The sequence below is a fragment of the Pipistrellus hanaki genome, assembly GCF_964339955.1.
Source record: "Pipistrellus hanaki genome assembly, chromosome: X".
NCBI lineage: Eukaryota > Metazoa > Chordata > Mammalia > Chiroptera > Vespertilionidae > Pipistrellus > Pipistrellus hanaki.
The window spans coordinates 85873489-85892076 of NC_140524.1; the positions used below are offsets into that span (position 1 = coordinate 85873489).

At 38.4% G+C, this 18588-nt stretch overlaps 1 protein-coding gene across 5 annotated transcripts in view; it reads left to right on the forward strand.

The window, feature by feature from the left end:
- Nucleotides 1-18588, forward strand: part of DMD (dystrophin) — a 2141216-nt gene that overhangs the window by 2099320 nt on the left and 23308 nt on the right. For all 5 annotated transcript variants that reach the window (XM_084869361.1, XM_084869360.1, XM_084869362.1 and 2 more), the window contains 2 exons: nt 16271-16514; nt 17597-17720. In XM_084869361.1, the coding sequence (XP_084725487.1) occupies nt 16271-16514; nt 17597-17720 (368 nt within the window). The remainder of the gene's footprint in view (nt 1-16270; nt 16515-17596; nt 17721-18588) is intronic.

Here is an 18588-nt window from a genome sequence, read left to right on the forward strand (position 1 = left end):
GTTTCAGACTACCCAAAAATAAAAGTCCCCCTCTAGTGATAAGAATATTCATGACTTTCAGTCTTTAATATGTAATAACAATATCTAAAGGTTTGAAAAGACACATAGAGAAAAGTGTGTCTTTCTCCAACTTTTTGCCCTGGCTATGATGTGCCCAGATCTGTAGAGTGCCTTACAAGTATAGCAGCTGGCTCCCTAGAGCAGGCTGGATAAAAGCTGAAGTTCTCACAATCCAGTTTCCCTTTTTAGATCCTCCATGAAGACCCTCATGGTCCTTTGACTTTCATTACCAGTCTGTCCTGCTACAGAATTCATTGTAGTCATAACTTTCTTTAGTTACTTTCTAGGTCTAAGGATATAATTTCATTCAACTCTGCAGATAGTTGGTGAATGCTTAGTGTGTTTTTCAAACTGCCTGGACTACAAAAGTGAATAAACCTTGGTTCTTACTTTTCTGGAGCTCAGAATGTAATAAAAGGCATTAAAACAAAAACAGCTAATTATTACCCAGTGTTACAAGTGCTCTGGGGGCACAGAGGTCAATGATTAATTCTGTTTGAGAGGTTGGAGAGATTGGAGAGATTCACAGAGGGAATTGACAATAAAGACTGAGTAGGAGTTTTGTTTTTAAGCTGAGAGAGGGATAAAGAATAAGCTCTCCCTACCAGTGGGGCAGTGACTAATGTGTAACCAGAGCACAGAATGAGAATATGAGAGTAGTGAATCATAGGTGAAGACCACGGTTTAAAGGACTTTACATGTTATACTAAGGAATTTGGATCTTATCTGATAAGCAGTTGAATAGTGCAGGGTTTTTGAGGAGGAGGATACTGACAAAAACAATTGTAAACAGGAAGCTAAAGCCATGGAGATTGGTAGAATGATAGTGGAACAATTAGTTGAAAAGATGGTCAGATTCTGAACTAAGGATGTCTCAAGTAGGAGAAGAAGGGATGGAGAAATGGGAAAGTCACACTAAATGAATGAGGCCAGGGGAGAAGGGAGAGAGAGGAAATGGGTGAAATGAAAAATTTAAATTGGGGGACTGGGAAGTGATCCTTCAAAAAACAAACAAAACATAGCACAAACAGGAAAAGCTACTAATTTGGAAAAGTCAGTAAATAGAGAAAAAGAGCTATGTATGGGACATACTGAATTCTACTTGCCCAAGAACATTCAAGTGGAAATTTCCTATTTGACTTTACTTTTCACAAAGGATTTTTTTAAAAAATGGCAATAAGATTCCTGCAAAAATAGTGAATCAATGAAAATAGTAGGGATTAGCAGAGTTGATATAATTGAGCTTCAAATTTTGTCTGATCTCCTCTGCAGCCAGGAGGATAAGAGGAAATGTAATGATTTCTCTAATTAATGTTGCATGCAAGAAGCATGCAATTTTCTAAGAAAATACCATGTCTTTACCGGCTCTAAATAACAAAACAACAACATCAAACAAAAACAAAATAGCTGTCATATGAGTGCTTGGTATAGGAGCTGTTGCGAGTACATATAATTCTTAGAGCAACCCTATGAAGGAGAAGCTCTTTGAGAATAAAGTATGAAGGACATATAATAAGCTAACAAGAAATGGGGCCTGGATTCAAACTCAGGCAGTCCTGGACTCTTAAACAACAATGTGAATATTGGCTAGTGTCCTCAACAATACTTTTATAGCAAAGAACAAAGGAAATTTTATGTGGCTTCTTCTAGTGGCCTTTGATAATTGTGGAAAGCTTAGCATTAGAGACCAAAAAATGATGACAGTTTTCCAAGAATAAAGGTCACTGTTGCCCAAAATGTATTCTGCAGAATACTAAGATATGCCTAAGAAAAAACGAATCCAAGGACAGATAAACTTTGGAAACACTTGTATTGGAAATTCATGAGTAATTGAGCATTGAGTCTAGAAGTACAGAAACATGATTAGCTTTCTTTAGCCCAATGTTGCTTATATGTATTTGACCAATTGTAATGTTCTAAGGAACACACTTTGGTAAAAAAAAAAAAAAAAAAAAAAAAAAAAAAAAAAAAAAATCAACTCTAGTAAACTTTGAAATCCAGGCAAGAAGATAGCACAGTTGGCTCTCTACTGTGGTTGTTAAGAAACTTAGCTATTCTTTCTGGGAATGAAGCTATAAGAGGTGTCTCTGAAGATGAAGCCTGAATTTTTCTCACAAATGTAACTTTTGATATGATCTAGCAGCAAAGCCCTATGAACTTAGAGACCAGAGTGATTTCCTCTAGAGAATCTAAAGGTAGGCAGTAAGTTACCACCTATGCACATAGAAAACTCTTTGTACTTTTTTTTTATTTAATGGAATACCTCACTGAATAACCTGCTGTTTCCAGTCAAATTACCAACAAAAATTTCCACCAATAGCTTGACAAAATTAACTTGCTCCACGGTGTTCTTAATTGGTTACTGGTTGAATTTTGAAGTATGTTTACCGAAGGCAGCAACTGTTGCCTCTATTACAATTACTGTGGAATCTTTTCTAGTAGTTATATGCAAAGGCCAATTATTACTCGAGGCTACTTCTGGAGGGTGATATGAAAGTGTCACATGGGAAGATATTTCTCCTTCTTTATCTTATAGCAGAAATGCAAGTATAGCATTTTTGCCTTATAGTTCACCTCAACAGAAGACTAAGGTATGAATTTATAGGTAGCTAGTATATGGTCCTGTGTACTGTTGCTTGAGTAAGCGGATTCCTTTTCTGACACTGAAATGTTAGAAGAATATATCAATCTGTGTGTCATGGTGCTTAGCAAGTTCTAGTTCACAGAGCCCATAGCTAATGGAAACATCCAAGAGACTATTGAAAAGACTGGTAGGCAGTTCAGAAGAGAAGTCTGGATTGCGGACTAATGTGTTAGAGGGATGGCAAGCCTAGGAAGAGGGATAGGGTCCTTCTAGGAAGAGAATATTAGAACATGTTTATGGAAAGAAGACCAAGGATCTACCTTGATTGTGTAATTGATTGTAATTGAATATGGCCAGTTAGAAATGGTTTCCCGGTGTGCATTACCTATGTAAATGACTGGCTTCTGCAGATGCCTAAACTCATCCTTTTTTTTTCTTATTATGTTAATAATTAAAGTTGACCTTTCTCAGTATCTCCAAATTCTGAGTTACCTTATGGTACCACTCTCTCTGCTAACTACAGGTCATAAGTAAATCCATCTAATCCTTTTCCTGAAATTTCTTAGTATTGTGTCAAAGATAGAAACAGCCTATATTTTTAGGTTTAGCAGTGAGAATCATGCCCAGTCTTTTTACATTAGTTTTACGTTAGTGTAAGATTTGTAAGCATTGTTAAATAAACAATATCCCACATGCTAGAAGGTGAGCTCTTCAAGAGTAAAGGACAGTATGTCATATATTTTTATCTCTATAGTGCTTAGTATAGAAGTATGTGTTGATTAAATGAATGGATGAATATACTTTGGAATTTTTTTGTTCCCTGGTGGATTTTTTTTTTGGCTGATTTTAGGCTGTTTGTCTTTATTTTTCTCATTTCTTATGTTATCATTCTTTCCTCAAATCCCTTAATATACCTGTTTAGGTTGTCATATCTTTTCCATTAGACTGATAATATCTAATTTAGGTTAACCCTGACTTGAGCGTTTTCTAGGCTTATTTTTAGGCTCTTTTTTAAAAATCATCATCTGGAAAGATTGAAAAGTGTTCGCATAGATTATTCTGTAGGCATGTACACACCATTTTTATGTACATGGGTTTAACTTGAGTCTCCCATAGTAGGAAAGAGCATTAGAAATTGTCTTCACTGGGAAAATAATCTTTAGTGCTATGAGAAATATAATTTTGAATCTAGAACTTACCTTTTTTCCAAGAAATGTATTAACCCTTAAGTCAGTCCCTTCATTTTTTTTTGTTATAATTTATTTTCAATTATAGTTGACATATGATATATTATTTTGGGAGTATAACAGTGATTAGACATGACAAAGTGATCTCTATGATAGGTCTAGTAACCATGTCACCATGCATAGTTATCCTATCTAATAAAGATGGAATATGCTAATTGACCCTCACATCATCACAAAGATGGTGGTGCCCACAGCTAATAAGGAGTGAATATGCTAATTGACTACCACACTCTCAAAGATGGCAGTGCCACAAGATGGTGGCACCCAGTTCCCACAGCCCTCCCAGGGCAGCAGGCATTCTGCAAGGTCGGGCTTGCCCCCAGGAGTCTCCCAGTCCTTTCAGCCCTCTAGCCACTCAGGGCTGGCCCAAGGTGCAGGTAAGCCTCAGATGGTAGCTGCCTAAGTGCCCAGGGCCACCTGAGGCTCAGGTAACCAGGGCTGGCTGAGGCTTGTGCTGGGGGAGGTGTGATGGGTGCGTCACCTTCCCCTGATCACCGGGTCACCTCCCACACCTGAGGGCTCCCAGACTGTGAGAGGGGGCAGGCCAGGCTGAGGGACCCCTGCCTCCAGTGCATGAATTTTCATGCATGGAGCCTCTAGTTTCAATATAATTGGTTATATTCCCCTGCATTACATCCCTGTGACTTATTCTGTGACTGGTAGTCTATAGTCTCCTTCACCTTTTTTTACTCCTCCCCTGTCCTCTTAGGCAACCATCTGTTTGTCCTCTGTTTTATTTTGAGTTTGTTTCTGTTTTATTTTACATATACATTTGTTTTGTTTTATAGATTCCACATACAAGTGGAATTATATGGTATTAGTCTTTCTCTGACCTGTTTCACTTAGCATAATGCCATCTAGACCATCCATGATGTCATAAATGGCAAGATTTCATAATTTTTTATTGCTGAGTAATATTCCATTATATGTAGGTACCACACTTACTTTATCCTTTCACCTATTGATGGACACCTAGGTTACTTACCCAGTGAACATAGGGATACATACATCTTTTCAAATTAGTGTTTTCTATTTCTTTGGATTAGTATCCAGAAAAGTGGGATTGCTGAGTGATATGATAGTTTTAGTTTTAATTTTTTGAGAAAATGCCATACTGTTTCCACAGAGGCTCTGCATTCCCAACAGCAGTGCATGAGGTTTACCTTTTCTCTACAACCTTGCCAACACTTGTTTGTTGATTTGTTGATGATAGCCATTCTGACAAATATGAGGTGATAGCTCATTGTGGTTTAATTTGCATTTCCCCAGTGATTTGTGATATTGAGCATTTTTTTTTCATGTCTGTTGGCCATCTGAATGTCCTCTTTGGGAAATTTCTATTCAGGTCTTCTGTCATTTTTTAATCAAATTGTTTGATTTTTTTTTATGTTAAGTTGCATGAATTTTTTAATATAAGCATTAACCCCTTATCAGATATATCATTTGCAAATATCTTCTCCCATTCAGTAGATTGCCTTTTTTTTGAATTGATGGTTTCCTTCCTGGTGCAAGAGCTTTTAGTTTGATGTAGTCCCATTTATTTTTGCTTTCGTTGCCTTTGCCCTAGGAGACAAAAAAAAAAAAATACTGTTAAGGTGTATGTTAAAGAATTGACTCCTGCAGATGATCAGGTATATAGGGGCTGGCCCCACAGAGCAGGAGTCGCATCGGTGAGGGCCATGGTGCTGCCAAAGCCACCTGTTGTGGAGCTGCTTGGGAGGGGATCTGCTTCTGGCCTAAGCTGGCTGTGCTGCTGTCGCTGCTTGGTAATAGGTGTGATGGGAGCCAAAGCCAGCCACTGCTTGTGCCGGGCTTGGGGCCCTGTGGTAGGAGATACGATGCAAGCTGAGGCTGGCTGGTACTGGTGTCAGGCTTAGGGCCACTTGGTAGGAGCTACAACGTAAACTGAGGCAGGTGATGGCCTGTGCTGAGCTTGGGGGCCTTGGAATAGGCTCCCACATGTGTGTGAGGTCTGAAACCATTTGGAGCAAGCAGGTTGGGTGGGCCAAATGGTGTTAGCCTGGTTAATGGAGAGGGACATATTTGGCACTCACCTGAGCCAGGCCAGCCAGGTGGAAGGGGAACACAACAAAAGAAACAAAGGAACAGATGTATCCACCTGTACTTCTCTCCCTAGATCCCTGATCCCTGACCCTCCAGCCCTCAACCCTAAAGTTAGTCAATTTCATTCCTCTCTGTGTGACCCAGGCACTTCTCAAACTGCTGCATTTGCACTGGAACTTGGGAGCAAGTGAGTTTGTGCTTGAGCCCTTTAAGAGCAGCATCTTGGTCTCTCATTGCTCTTCCTCTATCTTGGACATCATCCCTGATGGTTTTAAAAGCCACATTTCATGGGGATTCCTCTTTGTGGCACAGGTCCCCTAGGCTGGGGAGCCTGGTTTGGGAGTTGGACCACCGTGGCTGAGATAGATTTCTCTCCTGTTTGTGAGGGGGGCCAACCCACACTGCACCCCTCCCCTCCTACCCATTGAATATGGCTCCTTTATATCCTTAGTTTAGGACTTTATTCAGCTAGTCTTCAGGTGATTCTCAGCAATGATTGATCTATATTTAATTGTAATTTCCATGTGTTTGTGGGGGAAGGTGAGTTCAGGATATACCTACCCCACTATCGTGACCCTGCCTCTAGAACTTATTTTTAACTTTGTATAGGAGTTTTATTGAGATATCATCTACATACCATATAGTTCACCCATTTCAAGTTTATAATTCAGTGGTTATTAGGATAGTCACAGAGTTGTGCAACCATTGTGCAGAATCAGTTATAGAATACTTTCCTCGCCCCCAAAAGAAACCCCATACCTGTTTCAGTCACTCTATTGCTCCCAAAACAACCCTTCCCCAGCCCTAGAAAATCACTGATATGCTTTCTGTTTCTACGAATTTGCTTATTCTGGACATTTCATATAAGTGAATACTACAGTGCGAGGTATTTTGTAACTGGCTTCTTCTACATAGCATAATGTTTTAAAGAACATCTCTGTTGTGCCATGTATTAATACTTCATTCTTTTTATTACTGATTGTTATTCTGTCCTATGGATATACCACATTTTCTTAACCCATTCAGCAGTTGATGGACATTTAGTTGTTTCCACTTCTATCTAAATAGGAATAATGGTGCCATGAACGTTTGTGTACAAATACTGAGACTTATTTTAAAGAAATGATCCTGTAGTTTTTGTCATTGTAATAGAGAAGGCCATAGGATCAGATACGGCAAGAATGTACAGTAGTGTGCCAGGAATGGAAAAAATAGGCCATCAAGATGAACTTACTGGAAGAATTTGAGGCCAAGTCTAACTATTCATAAGGGACTCAAGCTTGGACACACAAAGCTTAAAATTATGATTCTCCTAGAGACTGCTATGGCTTTTCGCTGACCACAGACAATAAATGTTTGCTATTTTGCTGTATTTGTCTGAAAATTGAAACACACTTTACCCAGTGGTACTATTTCTGGGACTAGACTTCCTCACTTTTAAAATCTCTGTAGTACTAGTGTACTTTTGAATGGTGAAGACTAGCGACTGTTATTTTTGTCTTGGCTTATTTTCAGGTATAACAGTTAGGATTTTTAATGAATTCTTCTCTTCTTGTGTTGAAGTTTTGATTAATACATTTATTCTACAGATAATAATGTCTTAGCCTCTGATCAGGAATTTGTGAAAAATATCTCGATCATCGAAGGTAAACTAAAGCTAGTTAACATTGTCAGATTCTGTCTCTTGGAACTCAGTGAAGATACAGATTGATGTGTCAAGGGCCTATCCCCAAAATAGAGTACATCTAGATACATTAACCTGTAGTCTTGGTCCAAATATTTATTACAGCAGTAATCTACACATCTAATTTGATGATTTTGTCACATACCCAGCAGACCTTGTCAGATCTTAGATCTCATCCTAGTAATCTTAAGCCAGTGATTTCATTTTGTACAGATGATGGAAAATATATAATAATTTCCAAGTTCAAGGGTATCTCTAATAATGACTAGAGGGCTATAACTCAAGTATATATATAGAGAGAGCAAATGTTGGATGACAAATCAGTTTCTGAGCACTCTAGATGTATATTTTCTGCCAAGCTCAAAAAGTCTCAGTAGATTGCTTTTATTTAAGATAATTTAAGTGCTTTTAAAAATATTTTTATTGATGTCAGAGAGGAAGGGAGAGGGAGAAAGAGATAGCAACATCAGTGATGAGAGAGAATCATTGATCAGCTGCCTCCTGCACGCCTCACACTGGGGATTGAGCCTGCAACCCAGGCATGTGCCCTGACTGAGAATTGAACTATGACCTTCTGGTTCATAGGTCCACACTCAACCACTGAGCCGCACCAGTCAGGCTAAGTGCTTTCTTTTAATAGGAAGTGTTTAGCATGCCTGAGTTTCCAAATTGAAAAAGTTCAGAATAGGGAGAGAAATAAGTAACAACTACAATGATAGCCAACATTTATTGAATACTTATAATGGGCTGGGTGGGGTTCTAAGAAAGTTGTACAGATGGAATACAAACCATACTGGCTCATAAATCCTCCTGATGGGCTGAGTGCTTAAGTCAATTTCCTAGCCTCAGAAAGTGGCAGAGCCTATTTGTGAATTCAAGTCTCTCTGACCAAAATGTCAGGCTCTCAAACCCTCTTCTAAGTCCCCCCTCAGCCATGGTGATAAAAGGCATGGGAAATGCAATGTGTAAAAATAATAATAATAAATCTTATTTTTCTTTACATGCTTCAATATCTCTTAAAATGCAGATATCACTGGAAGAAATGGCATCTACCTAATAAAAGAGTAATATGCTAATTGATCATAACTTCGTGACGCCCACCAGCCAATCAGGAGTGAGTATGCAAATTAACCCAACAAAGATAGCAGGTTAATTTGCATACATGGGTCCCACCACGCCCCCCCTCACCCCCAGCTGCTCCAGGCTGGAACAGAAAGGCTGCTCTGGCCAGAGCAAAGGCGATGCCAGCAGCCAGGGGAAGGAAGGCCCATTTGGGCACGAATCTTCATGCATCGGGCTTCTAGTATTATTATAAAATCCCATAAGGTTTAAATAACTTCTATATAACACCTTTATGCTGATAAAATTTCAGTAGGAAAGGGGTTGGACTTAAAGAGCACTGAGTGCATGAAAGAGGGACAGTGTTAAGGTAAACAGATTGGAAATAAGACATTTTTACTGTTTTGCTCAAGGCAGCCCTAAAACATATATACTTTAACTTTCCACCCTATGCACCTCTCCTTAATTAACACTGGTAATGCCAAGGCACATTGATGTCTTTTCCCATCCAGTTTGAGGGTACTTTTTACTTTGTATTTGATAAAATTTTACAGTATAGCTTTAAACATTTTTATTATAATGGAAAGTCTATGTGCCATTCCAGGTTTTTAAGCTAGATCATGCCTGCAAAATTTGTCTTCATCTTCCTTTTAGAAATTGCTAATGTGCTAGACTTACAGTTGATGTAATTGTTTCTGTAAGATGTATTACATTTGCCTGAGTCCAGATTGATTTAGCTGCTTTTAATATTGTATGAGGATGAAGCTAGACTTCTCAGGGCCTATACTTTTTAGATGCAGACCTTTGTAGTTGTTTCCACTTTATGAAGTAGACTAAAATGTATAAAAGCACAAGCACACACAGAGTGTATAATACTGTGTAAAAGGCATTGAGCAGTGGAAAGTGACATTCAATTCTTTATTTCAAAATACCATTATACAGCTATATAATTACACATACTAGGAAAGTTCCATTTAAAGAGTAGACAACGTGCTTTGAAAACACTTGGCCTCTGTAAATTGATTATGCAAGAAAAGATTGCTGTAATGTTCTTTATCCTAACTAATGTGTAGCTAGTAGTGATTGCCGAAAGGGCCAAGAGACATCATGTTTTCAACAGGTAGAGGTAAGAGCAATCTAATTCATCTCTTATATCCATTACTTGCTTAGGAAAATTTTAACTTGACTAGAAATTTTTTAAAATGTAATTTTGTATCTGGACAACCACATTTATACACTTGGTGACATAAAATTAATCAGATACATCTATGTAGTTGTAGAATGGATGGAGTGTTTTTAGCTCTATGGTGAATAAGAAATTAATAATGGATGGGAGACTTTTTTTTTTAGGATGACTAGCTGCAGGAAGAAATTGTGGTGACAGGGCCATGTGCAGTGAATTTGAATTAGTGTTCTTTCGGGAGCTACGAGAGAAATATAATTTACAGATAATAAAGAATGTAAATAGATTCTCTGGAGTCGTTGTCTGATCACTGACATGTATTCCCTGTATTGAAATTACTTCATACACATTCTAATAATTAGAGAATCAGTAAGGATGATATGTACATGTATAACTTCAAAAACAGCAGAATATTATATTGGTACAATGTAAATCGATAGCCAGCTGTTAAAATGAGTAAAATTTGTATTTGTGATTAAGCTTTAAAACAACTTAACAGTGGTATCTAAATGATCTTTTATGGCAATGATCTCTGCTTTATAAATACTGCATCCAAAAAAAAAATCTAGCATTTGGGTTGTTGTTGTTTTTATCCTCACCCGAAGATATTTTTCCACTGATTTTTAGAGGGAGTAGGAGGGAGTGGGAGAGACAGAGAGAGATAAACATCGATGTGAGAGGGACACATAAAATTGGCTGCTTCCTGCACATGCCCTGACTAGGGCTGGGGGGATGGAGCCTGCAACCGAGACATGTGCCCTTGACCAGAATTGAACCCAGGACGCTTCAGTCCATGGACAGATGCTATATCCACTGAGCCAAAATAGCTAGGGCCAGATAATTTTTAAAGGTTTTGGCATATTTGTTTTAAATATAAGCCTTAATTTATAAAGGCTAAATGACTTAATTTCCCAGCCCTTAAAAAAATATGCCCTAGCACAATCCTGTAACCCTGATCATGTTTATCAGGAAACATTTAGTAGTTATCTCTAATGCAACCCCCTGAACATCATTTGTTCTTGGTTATTTTTGTAATCATTGTAAATACCTTTAAAAGAGAATTTAGACTCAAATCAAAGAACTATTTTACTTGGTTTCTGGCCAAGATACCTCTTTTGAGCTATTTCTGGCTTTTCAGAGTTTTGGCATGACAGCTTGTCCTGCCTCAGAGCTTCAGAAGGAAAAACTAGTCCCTTCAAAGCAAATTCGTTACTGAGCCTAATAGAAGGTTATGTATGTTACATATTTGTTTAAGAGAAAGGAACTCCTTTGGTTCATTTAATCCTGTCCTGGTGAATTTAGGTTTGAATGGATACCGAGGAAACATTGATCTTACAGCTGCAAAATCAGCAAGCCCTGGTAGGCTTCTGATCAAGATCACATTAGCTCTTGCTTTAAGGCATCTTCCTCAGCTCCTACCATTTATCCAGTGGTAGATAATCTATGGAGTGAAACAAAAATGGAAAAAGCTGTAGCTGAGCTTTAAAATAAGACGAACCTCTCTCTGGATCAGAAATGGAAACAAACACAGGGCACAGTCAGCAATATGTGGTGCATAGTGGGCTTTCAGCTTCTGCTTAACAGGAATTACAATTTTCCTCACAAGGTGGGGCCCAGAGCCAGACATTCGAAATTGGGGCCCTGCAAAAACACACCCGGAAAGGCACATACATAGGCATGCTTATATGTGAAAGAACATTGAAAAAAGAACAGTTTGGAGTGCTGTGGAGGACTTCTGCTTACTAGTATATGCAGACATGGGCCTAATGTGGATCCTGGGGAATAGGTGGGGAGTTGGAAAGAGAGCATCAGAGCCTTAATACTAGGGCATGAACCATGCTGCCTCGTGGTGAAACTCACAACAACTGCACTCATATCATTCAATGCCACTGCTGCAGATTAGCAATCTAAGATTTTGTAGCTCTTCCAGGCTAGAGGCCTGTGAATGGCATATGGTCACTGCCACAAAACCACTTGATGGGGAGAGGTGAGTTCCAGCAGGAGAGGAAAGCACACACCATCTCTTTCAAAATGTGTCTTCAAACCAAAATCCAAAACACATTAAAAGGTGAGAGAGTCCCTCCAAACTGACCATCAAAAGATGAATTAAGCCTAGATGAAAGTAAAATGATAGAATGGTACAACAAGTATTGCTTATGAGTACATTTGGATGTGCTCAAAGACATAAATAAGAAAACACCTTTGTTAAAAAGAACAAGAAGCTAAGACACAGGAATAGATGAAGAATCGATGGATCTGAAAAAGACATCTTTGGAAATAAAAACTATCACAACTGAGGCTACGAAACCCAATAGACAGGATAGAGTGGACCCAGTCACAGAAGATAAAGAGAATTAAAAGATGATTCTGAGGACTTTATTGTGCACCACACTAAGAGAAAAAGATAAGAAATATAAACGAGCAATTAAAAGAAATGGGGAATTGGCCACAGGGCTCTAAAATATACCTAATCGAAGTCTCAGAAGAGAATGGATGAAATGGCAGAGAAGCAATGTTTGAAGCTGTTAACAGCTGAAAATCTTCCAGAACTGAAGAAGGATGTGAGTTTTTAAGGAAATGGTCTCCCGAGAGAAATTTCAAACATCTGGGAAGGCAAGAAAGGCTCTACTTAGGAGCAATTGGTATTCTTCACAGCTCAGCTTTGGGAGGCCCTGGCTGATTCAAATGACCTTTTCTGTTTTTCACTGGAAAACATAAAAACTGAAATGTAATGTGTTATATATACTAAACCATGTTTTCTGAGCAAAGGCACTTATAAATAACCCGTTAAAGGAGAATCTGTAGACAACTAGACCCAGAGGATCAAGATATCAAGAAAGACTTCTCTAAAAAATGCCATTACCTTTGTGAAAAGTAGGTGGCAAGATAGTAATAATTTGTTTTTAGACATGGTCTTCAGGGTAGTATCACAATGTTTTTAAAAATAACATTGTGGATGACCCGATAGAGTAGAAAGAAGAATCCTGAATAGGACATTACGTAAGAAGGTATTACTAGTTGGAACATTTCAATCAAGGCGAATTTTTTTTTAATTGAATACTGTATGGGGGAAAAATAAAAGATAATTCCTGTCAAGTGAAACCTTATGAACATTGGATGCTGCTTCAAGTTCACAGAAGCATTTAGGTGATTGTCAGTTAAGTGGTCAGAAATTGGATTTAATTAATGTGGACAACTGCATACCTTGGTTCACACCCAGAGGACTTATATGCAGAATCTGGCTGAAGGTAAACTTATTTTGATAAATCTCTACTTATTACTGCTTTGTCAAAGCAGTTTGCTACAAAACAAACTGCACACACAACTGTCCTTGAAGATGGAGAACTGATGGGATTTCAGTCAAGACAATTAGGTTCTTACAAGGGTATTTCTTGGATCACATGATCTCACACATCTAAAGGAAATAATGAACAACATAAACAGACCCAGAGAAAGAGAAGCAGTGGTCAGACTCTCAACCTCAGAGGGAAAATAAGGGAGTATGGGGGTAAGGGGAAGAGATCAACCAAAGGACTTGAGTGCACACATATGGGCCTAGCCAGTGGCCATGGACAATGGGGGTTGGAGGAGCCATATCTAGGGAGGGGTTTGGGATGGGAATGGGGGAATAAGGACAATTATGTGAGACCATAATCAATAAAAAAAAAATACAAATAGGAGATTATATTCCTGTAGAGGAAAAAGGCATATATTGGTTTCCTACATAACTTTAAATTCCTAGAAAACTTATAACGTTAGCTATAAGGTAGAGCTTTGAAAAAAAAGAATAGATTGGATTTTATTTCTTCTTTAATGTGAAGATAAATCATTTTGAAACTAAGCATTTGGAAGACATGCCATTCTCTGCCCAGATACTGAACAACAGGAAATATTTTCCTAACAGAAAACCTGATCATGAAATTATCTTACTTTCTCCAGTGGGACAATGGGAAAACTCTTTTCACCTCACTTGCATCTCATATCTTTTCTCATAGATATAGATCCTCCACATTTGTGGATAGGAAGTTCTCTCGCCTGATGAAATATCATCTGTGAACAACAGAAATTTGTCCTCTTATTTTGGTATTTATTGTAATTGAAAAAAAGGTATCAAAGAGTTCTAGTCAGCCACCAGGTATCTGATAGCAGAAGTGTCATCAATGGGAACTGTATTTCCAGCAATTCTAAAGCAAGAATGAAATCTGTAATCCTAAATGTATTTATTAAAAAGCATAAAAATAAATATGATTTAAGCATTCAACATGAAAAGCTAGAGGAAAAGGCATAGGGAATGGCACCACGTTATTATGGATATGAAATGAGACTAGAAGTGAAGAGCTGACCTTTCACTGGATCTGAAGACTCAAAAACATGAAGTCTGTTCTCCCCAGATTAATAGATAAATTCAGTGTAATTCAAACCCCAAATTTCACCAAGAATTTTGGTATGAAAAGGTGACACTAAAATCACAGGGAAGATCAAAGGGGTGAGAAGAGCAGAGACCATTTTAAGGCAGAACAATGGGAATGGAAGGGTCTATCACACACCAGCTTATTTGAAGCTGCGGAGTGGCAACTGCATGGGGCGGAGACATACAAAGAAACCAATGAAATGGAATCGAGAGCTCAAATGCACACTGTGTTTATGGACTCTTGATGAATTGCCGAGGTACCGTTAGAAATCACTGGGGGGAGAAACTATATAATGAATGAGGTTGGCTTAATAAGTTATCTATGGGGAAAAGTAAAAGTAGATCGTACGTTTATGCCAAGCACAAAAGATTCTGTGCAAAGTCCAAAATGTGAAACTTTATGTCAGTACAAGGAAAACATAAAAAGCAGAAAATGGAGTTATATATGAAAATTTAAGTTTTTTTGGACAACAGGACATCGTAAACAGAGTTAAAGATAAGCTATGCAGAGATATGGGTAGGAGATGATATTTGGTGTGCATATAGCTGGCAAAACAATAAGCATCCAGAATATAACCAGAACTTTAATGACAAAAAGACAATCTAGAGGGGAAATAGGTAAAGAAAACGTGAAAAGCCAATTAACACAAAAGAAGTACAACCTCGCCAATAATAAAAGATATACAAATTAAAATGCACCCATCAAATTGGCTAATGCTTAAGTATTTGATAACCCCAAGTCTTTGATGAAGATGTGGCTTAATGAAAAATCTCATTCACTACTGGTAAGAGAGTAAATTGGCAAAACCACTTAGGAGAGAAATTTGGTAATGTGTAGCAATGTAAATGTTGCTGGAACCCCAAAATTCCACATCTAGATATGTTCTGTAAGGAATCTCTTAAACAAGTACCCAAGGAGACATGTAGAAGGAAGTTCAATGCATCATTGTAATTGTGGCAAGTTGGGAATTTAAATGCCCATTGACAGGAGAGTGTTGTTGGCATATTAAAGCAGCAGAATAATCCCTTACAGCACTTAAAATCGCAAACTAGTATGTATCAACATGGATAACCCACCAAAAACAGTGTTGAAGGCAAAAAGCAACTCTTAGAATGGTATGTACATTCTTAAACATTAAGTTCTTAAATAGAAAGTTTGAAAACGTGAAAATAATGCTATTGGATTGAATTCCATGAAATGGCAATTTTTGTAGGGGGAAAAAAACAACAACAAAAAACACAACACAACAGCCGAATATCAGCCTCTTTGTTAAGTTCATCCTAGTGTTTGTGGATATGACCTTGGTAATGATAGACATGGAATTCGGGATGGCATTATCTCTGTGGGGGCGATGGTGAGGAGGGACTGATACGGTATTGACCAGGGCATGTTGGGGAGCTTCAGCTTTAACTGTCATATTTTATTGCTTCAAAGATGATTTGAAAACAATAGGGCAAATGTTATATGTATTAAAGCAATGTGTTGGGTACATGGGTAGATTCTTAGTATGTTCTTATACATTGTTGTTGAAATAGCTGATGGTTTTTTATGCAAACCACCGTGTTGATAGAGGTATAAAAACTGTAATCTTACGACATAGAGAAGTATTAACAAAATGGTTTTTTTGTTTGTTTGTTTGTTTTTTGCTGCTGACTTGTCTGAACATAGCATTCATGAGGCTTTTCCTATAAAATAAAAGGTTGAAAAGCACCTCGCCTCACACACCCGGCAGACGCTTCTGGTTTTATTTTTATTTTTTAGCCTTACTAAGATCGTCGTCATAAAAAGCCATTCATTAAGTGCCCCCCTCTTCTGCTTGCTCTTGTGTTTGGCGGGGGTCAGGTGCGTCTCTGCCATTTTATATGAAATCTGGTGATGATATTGAACTTACTTTTTTTTTTTCCCTTTCCTTTCCTTTTCTTTCTTTCTTTTTTTTTTTTTTTTTTTTTTTTTTTTTTACTTCTTTGATGCCAACAGGAATCTGCAAGCAGAATATGATCGTCTGAAGCAGCAGCATGAACACAAAGGCCTGTCCCCACTGCCGTCTCCTCCTGAAATGATGCCCACCTCTCCTCAGAGTCCCCGGGATGCTGAGCTCATTGCTGAGGCCAAGCTACTTCGTCAACACAAAGGCCGCCTGGAAGCCAGGATGCAAATCCTGGAGGACCACAATAAACAGCTGGAGTCCCAGTTGCATAGGCTAAGGCAGCTGCTGGAGCAAGTGAGCTCCCTCCCCACCCTTTAACTTGGGACATTTACAAAATCGTACTTTCTTTCTCTTCAATAAAACTAAAACACAGACCCCCTTTTGAGAAGTGCCATAAGGCATCAATTTGTTGAGTACCACATATGCGCCTAGCAGTGGGCTAGATATCAAGGGCCATGAGGAGGAAAACTAGTGTGTTTGTTAATATTTGTTCAAGATTGTTTCCTACAAAAATGTTCTTTTTAAAAAAAATACATTTTTATTGATTTCAGAGAAGGGAGAGGGGGAGAGAGATAGAAACATTGATGATAGAGAATCATGGATCGGCTGCCTCCTGCACACCCCTACTGGGAATGGAGCCCACAACCTGGGCATGTGCCCTTAACCGGAATCAAACCCAGGACCCTTCAGTCCATAGGCTCTGTCCACTGAGCCAACCAGCCAGGGCCAAAAATGTTCTTATTGGAATGATTTAAATTTCATCTTTTAAAAAAAGTACCAAGAGATTTCCACTAGTTTTCTAAAAGTGAAAATGTTACCCCTTAAAATGGAACTCTCTTTTTAGCAATTAGTATTACTGTAATTTTGGTTATACCTTTTGGCTTTTTTTTTCTTCTTATATTTTCTAAAATGTAATGGTTAAGCCTCCTTTGAAAACCTAGTAAGATACTGCATTATAGTAGGCCCTACCTGCATGTGGTCCTGGCTTGCTGAGTATGTTACCTTTTAGGATATGTTTTCTTCATCTTGCTTCACAAAAATATGAATTCTCCACTCCATTTTTTGTGGCCCCACATGGTTTCCCCATTCTCACATGACCTTCTAAATATTTTAACTATTTAGACTAATGATTTTTATATATCCTTTTTCACTGTAGCTGTGATTTCCCCCCCCCCCCCAAACATATAAGGGGGCAAACGCTGACACAAAAGCAATATCCATGGAGTTCATCAATAGTGAAATTTCCCAAATTTAGCAATCTTTGGGAGGTTGGAAAGGTCATCATTTCTGAATCCTAAGTGTCTATAATGGTTTTATGGTTACATATCTGAATGTTTACTATGAAAAATAATACTGTTTTCTTTTGGATGCATTAGCCCCAAGCAGAGGCCAAGGTGAATGGAACAACTGTCTCCTCACCTTCTACCTCTCTTCAGAGGTCAGACAGCAGTCAGCCTATGCTGCTCCGGGTGGTTGGCAGTCAAACTTCAGAATCCATGGGTAAGTGTCTGTCTTAGGGACTCCTGCATTTTGTTATTCCTTGAAGTCTGGAAAGGGTGAACTCCTTGCTGAGAGGTTCAAATCGTCAGCTAAAATATCTAATATCATTTTTGGGCAAAGCATTGTGAAGGAAGAGAAAATGTTTGATGTTGTTTTCCTGGCTTTCCCACACCTTTAGTAATTTAGGGCAATCTCTGCATTAGATTTGTTGTCTCCACATGAGATCTGAAGATAGCTAGCAGATTGTCAGGACTGCAAAAGATCACTCAGTATATGAAAAGATACTGTGTGCCTTTGCAAACTCCATACATTCCAAATACAACTGAGTTTTAGTACCACTGTTGTTATTTCCTACCGCAGGGTTTTCCCCTTTTTTGAAGTAAGCAAAGCGTGTGAAACTGAGTCACCTAGGTTTGCCGTGAGACTCAGAGCCCTGGGTGCTTAGAGGCATTAATTATTTAGGCACGTCAACACCGGCAAAGAGGCAGCTTGCCCATGAAAGCACCCAAGGTCAAGTGCACGTCAGGCCCTGGTCCTGATGATTTATGGAGCCAAGAAGATTATGGCAGAACTTGAATGCAAGGACAAAACTGCTATATTCTGGGGGCTGGCATAGGCTGAGATCACTTGCCAATATAAAATGGGTAGGCTCTGTTGTTAAGTGTGCCCTCTGAAAGAAAAAACTGAAGTCAAGAGAGATTTTTTTAAATGTATAAGGCAATTTCATTTAAGAAGGAAAAAGCCCCAACCATCTTTTTGAAGGATGCTCACAAGTAATTGAAACAAATGCTATGGGCGTCCTCATACTTTGAAGGTCTATGTGCTAAGGTCTGTGAACCATATTCTGGATGGAGAGTTGCATTCTTTA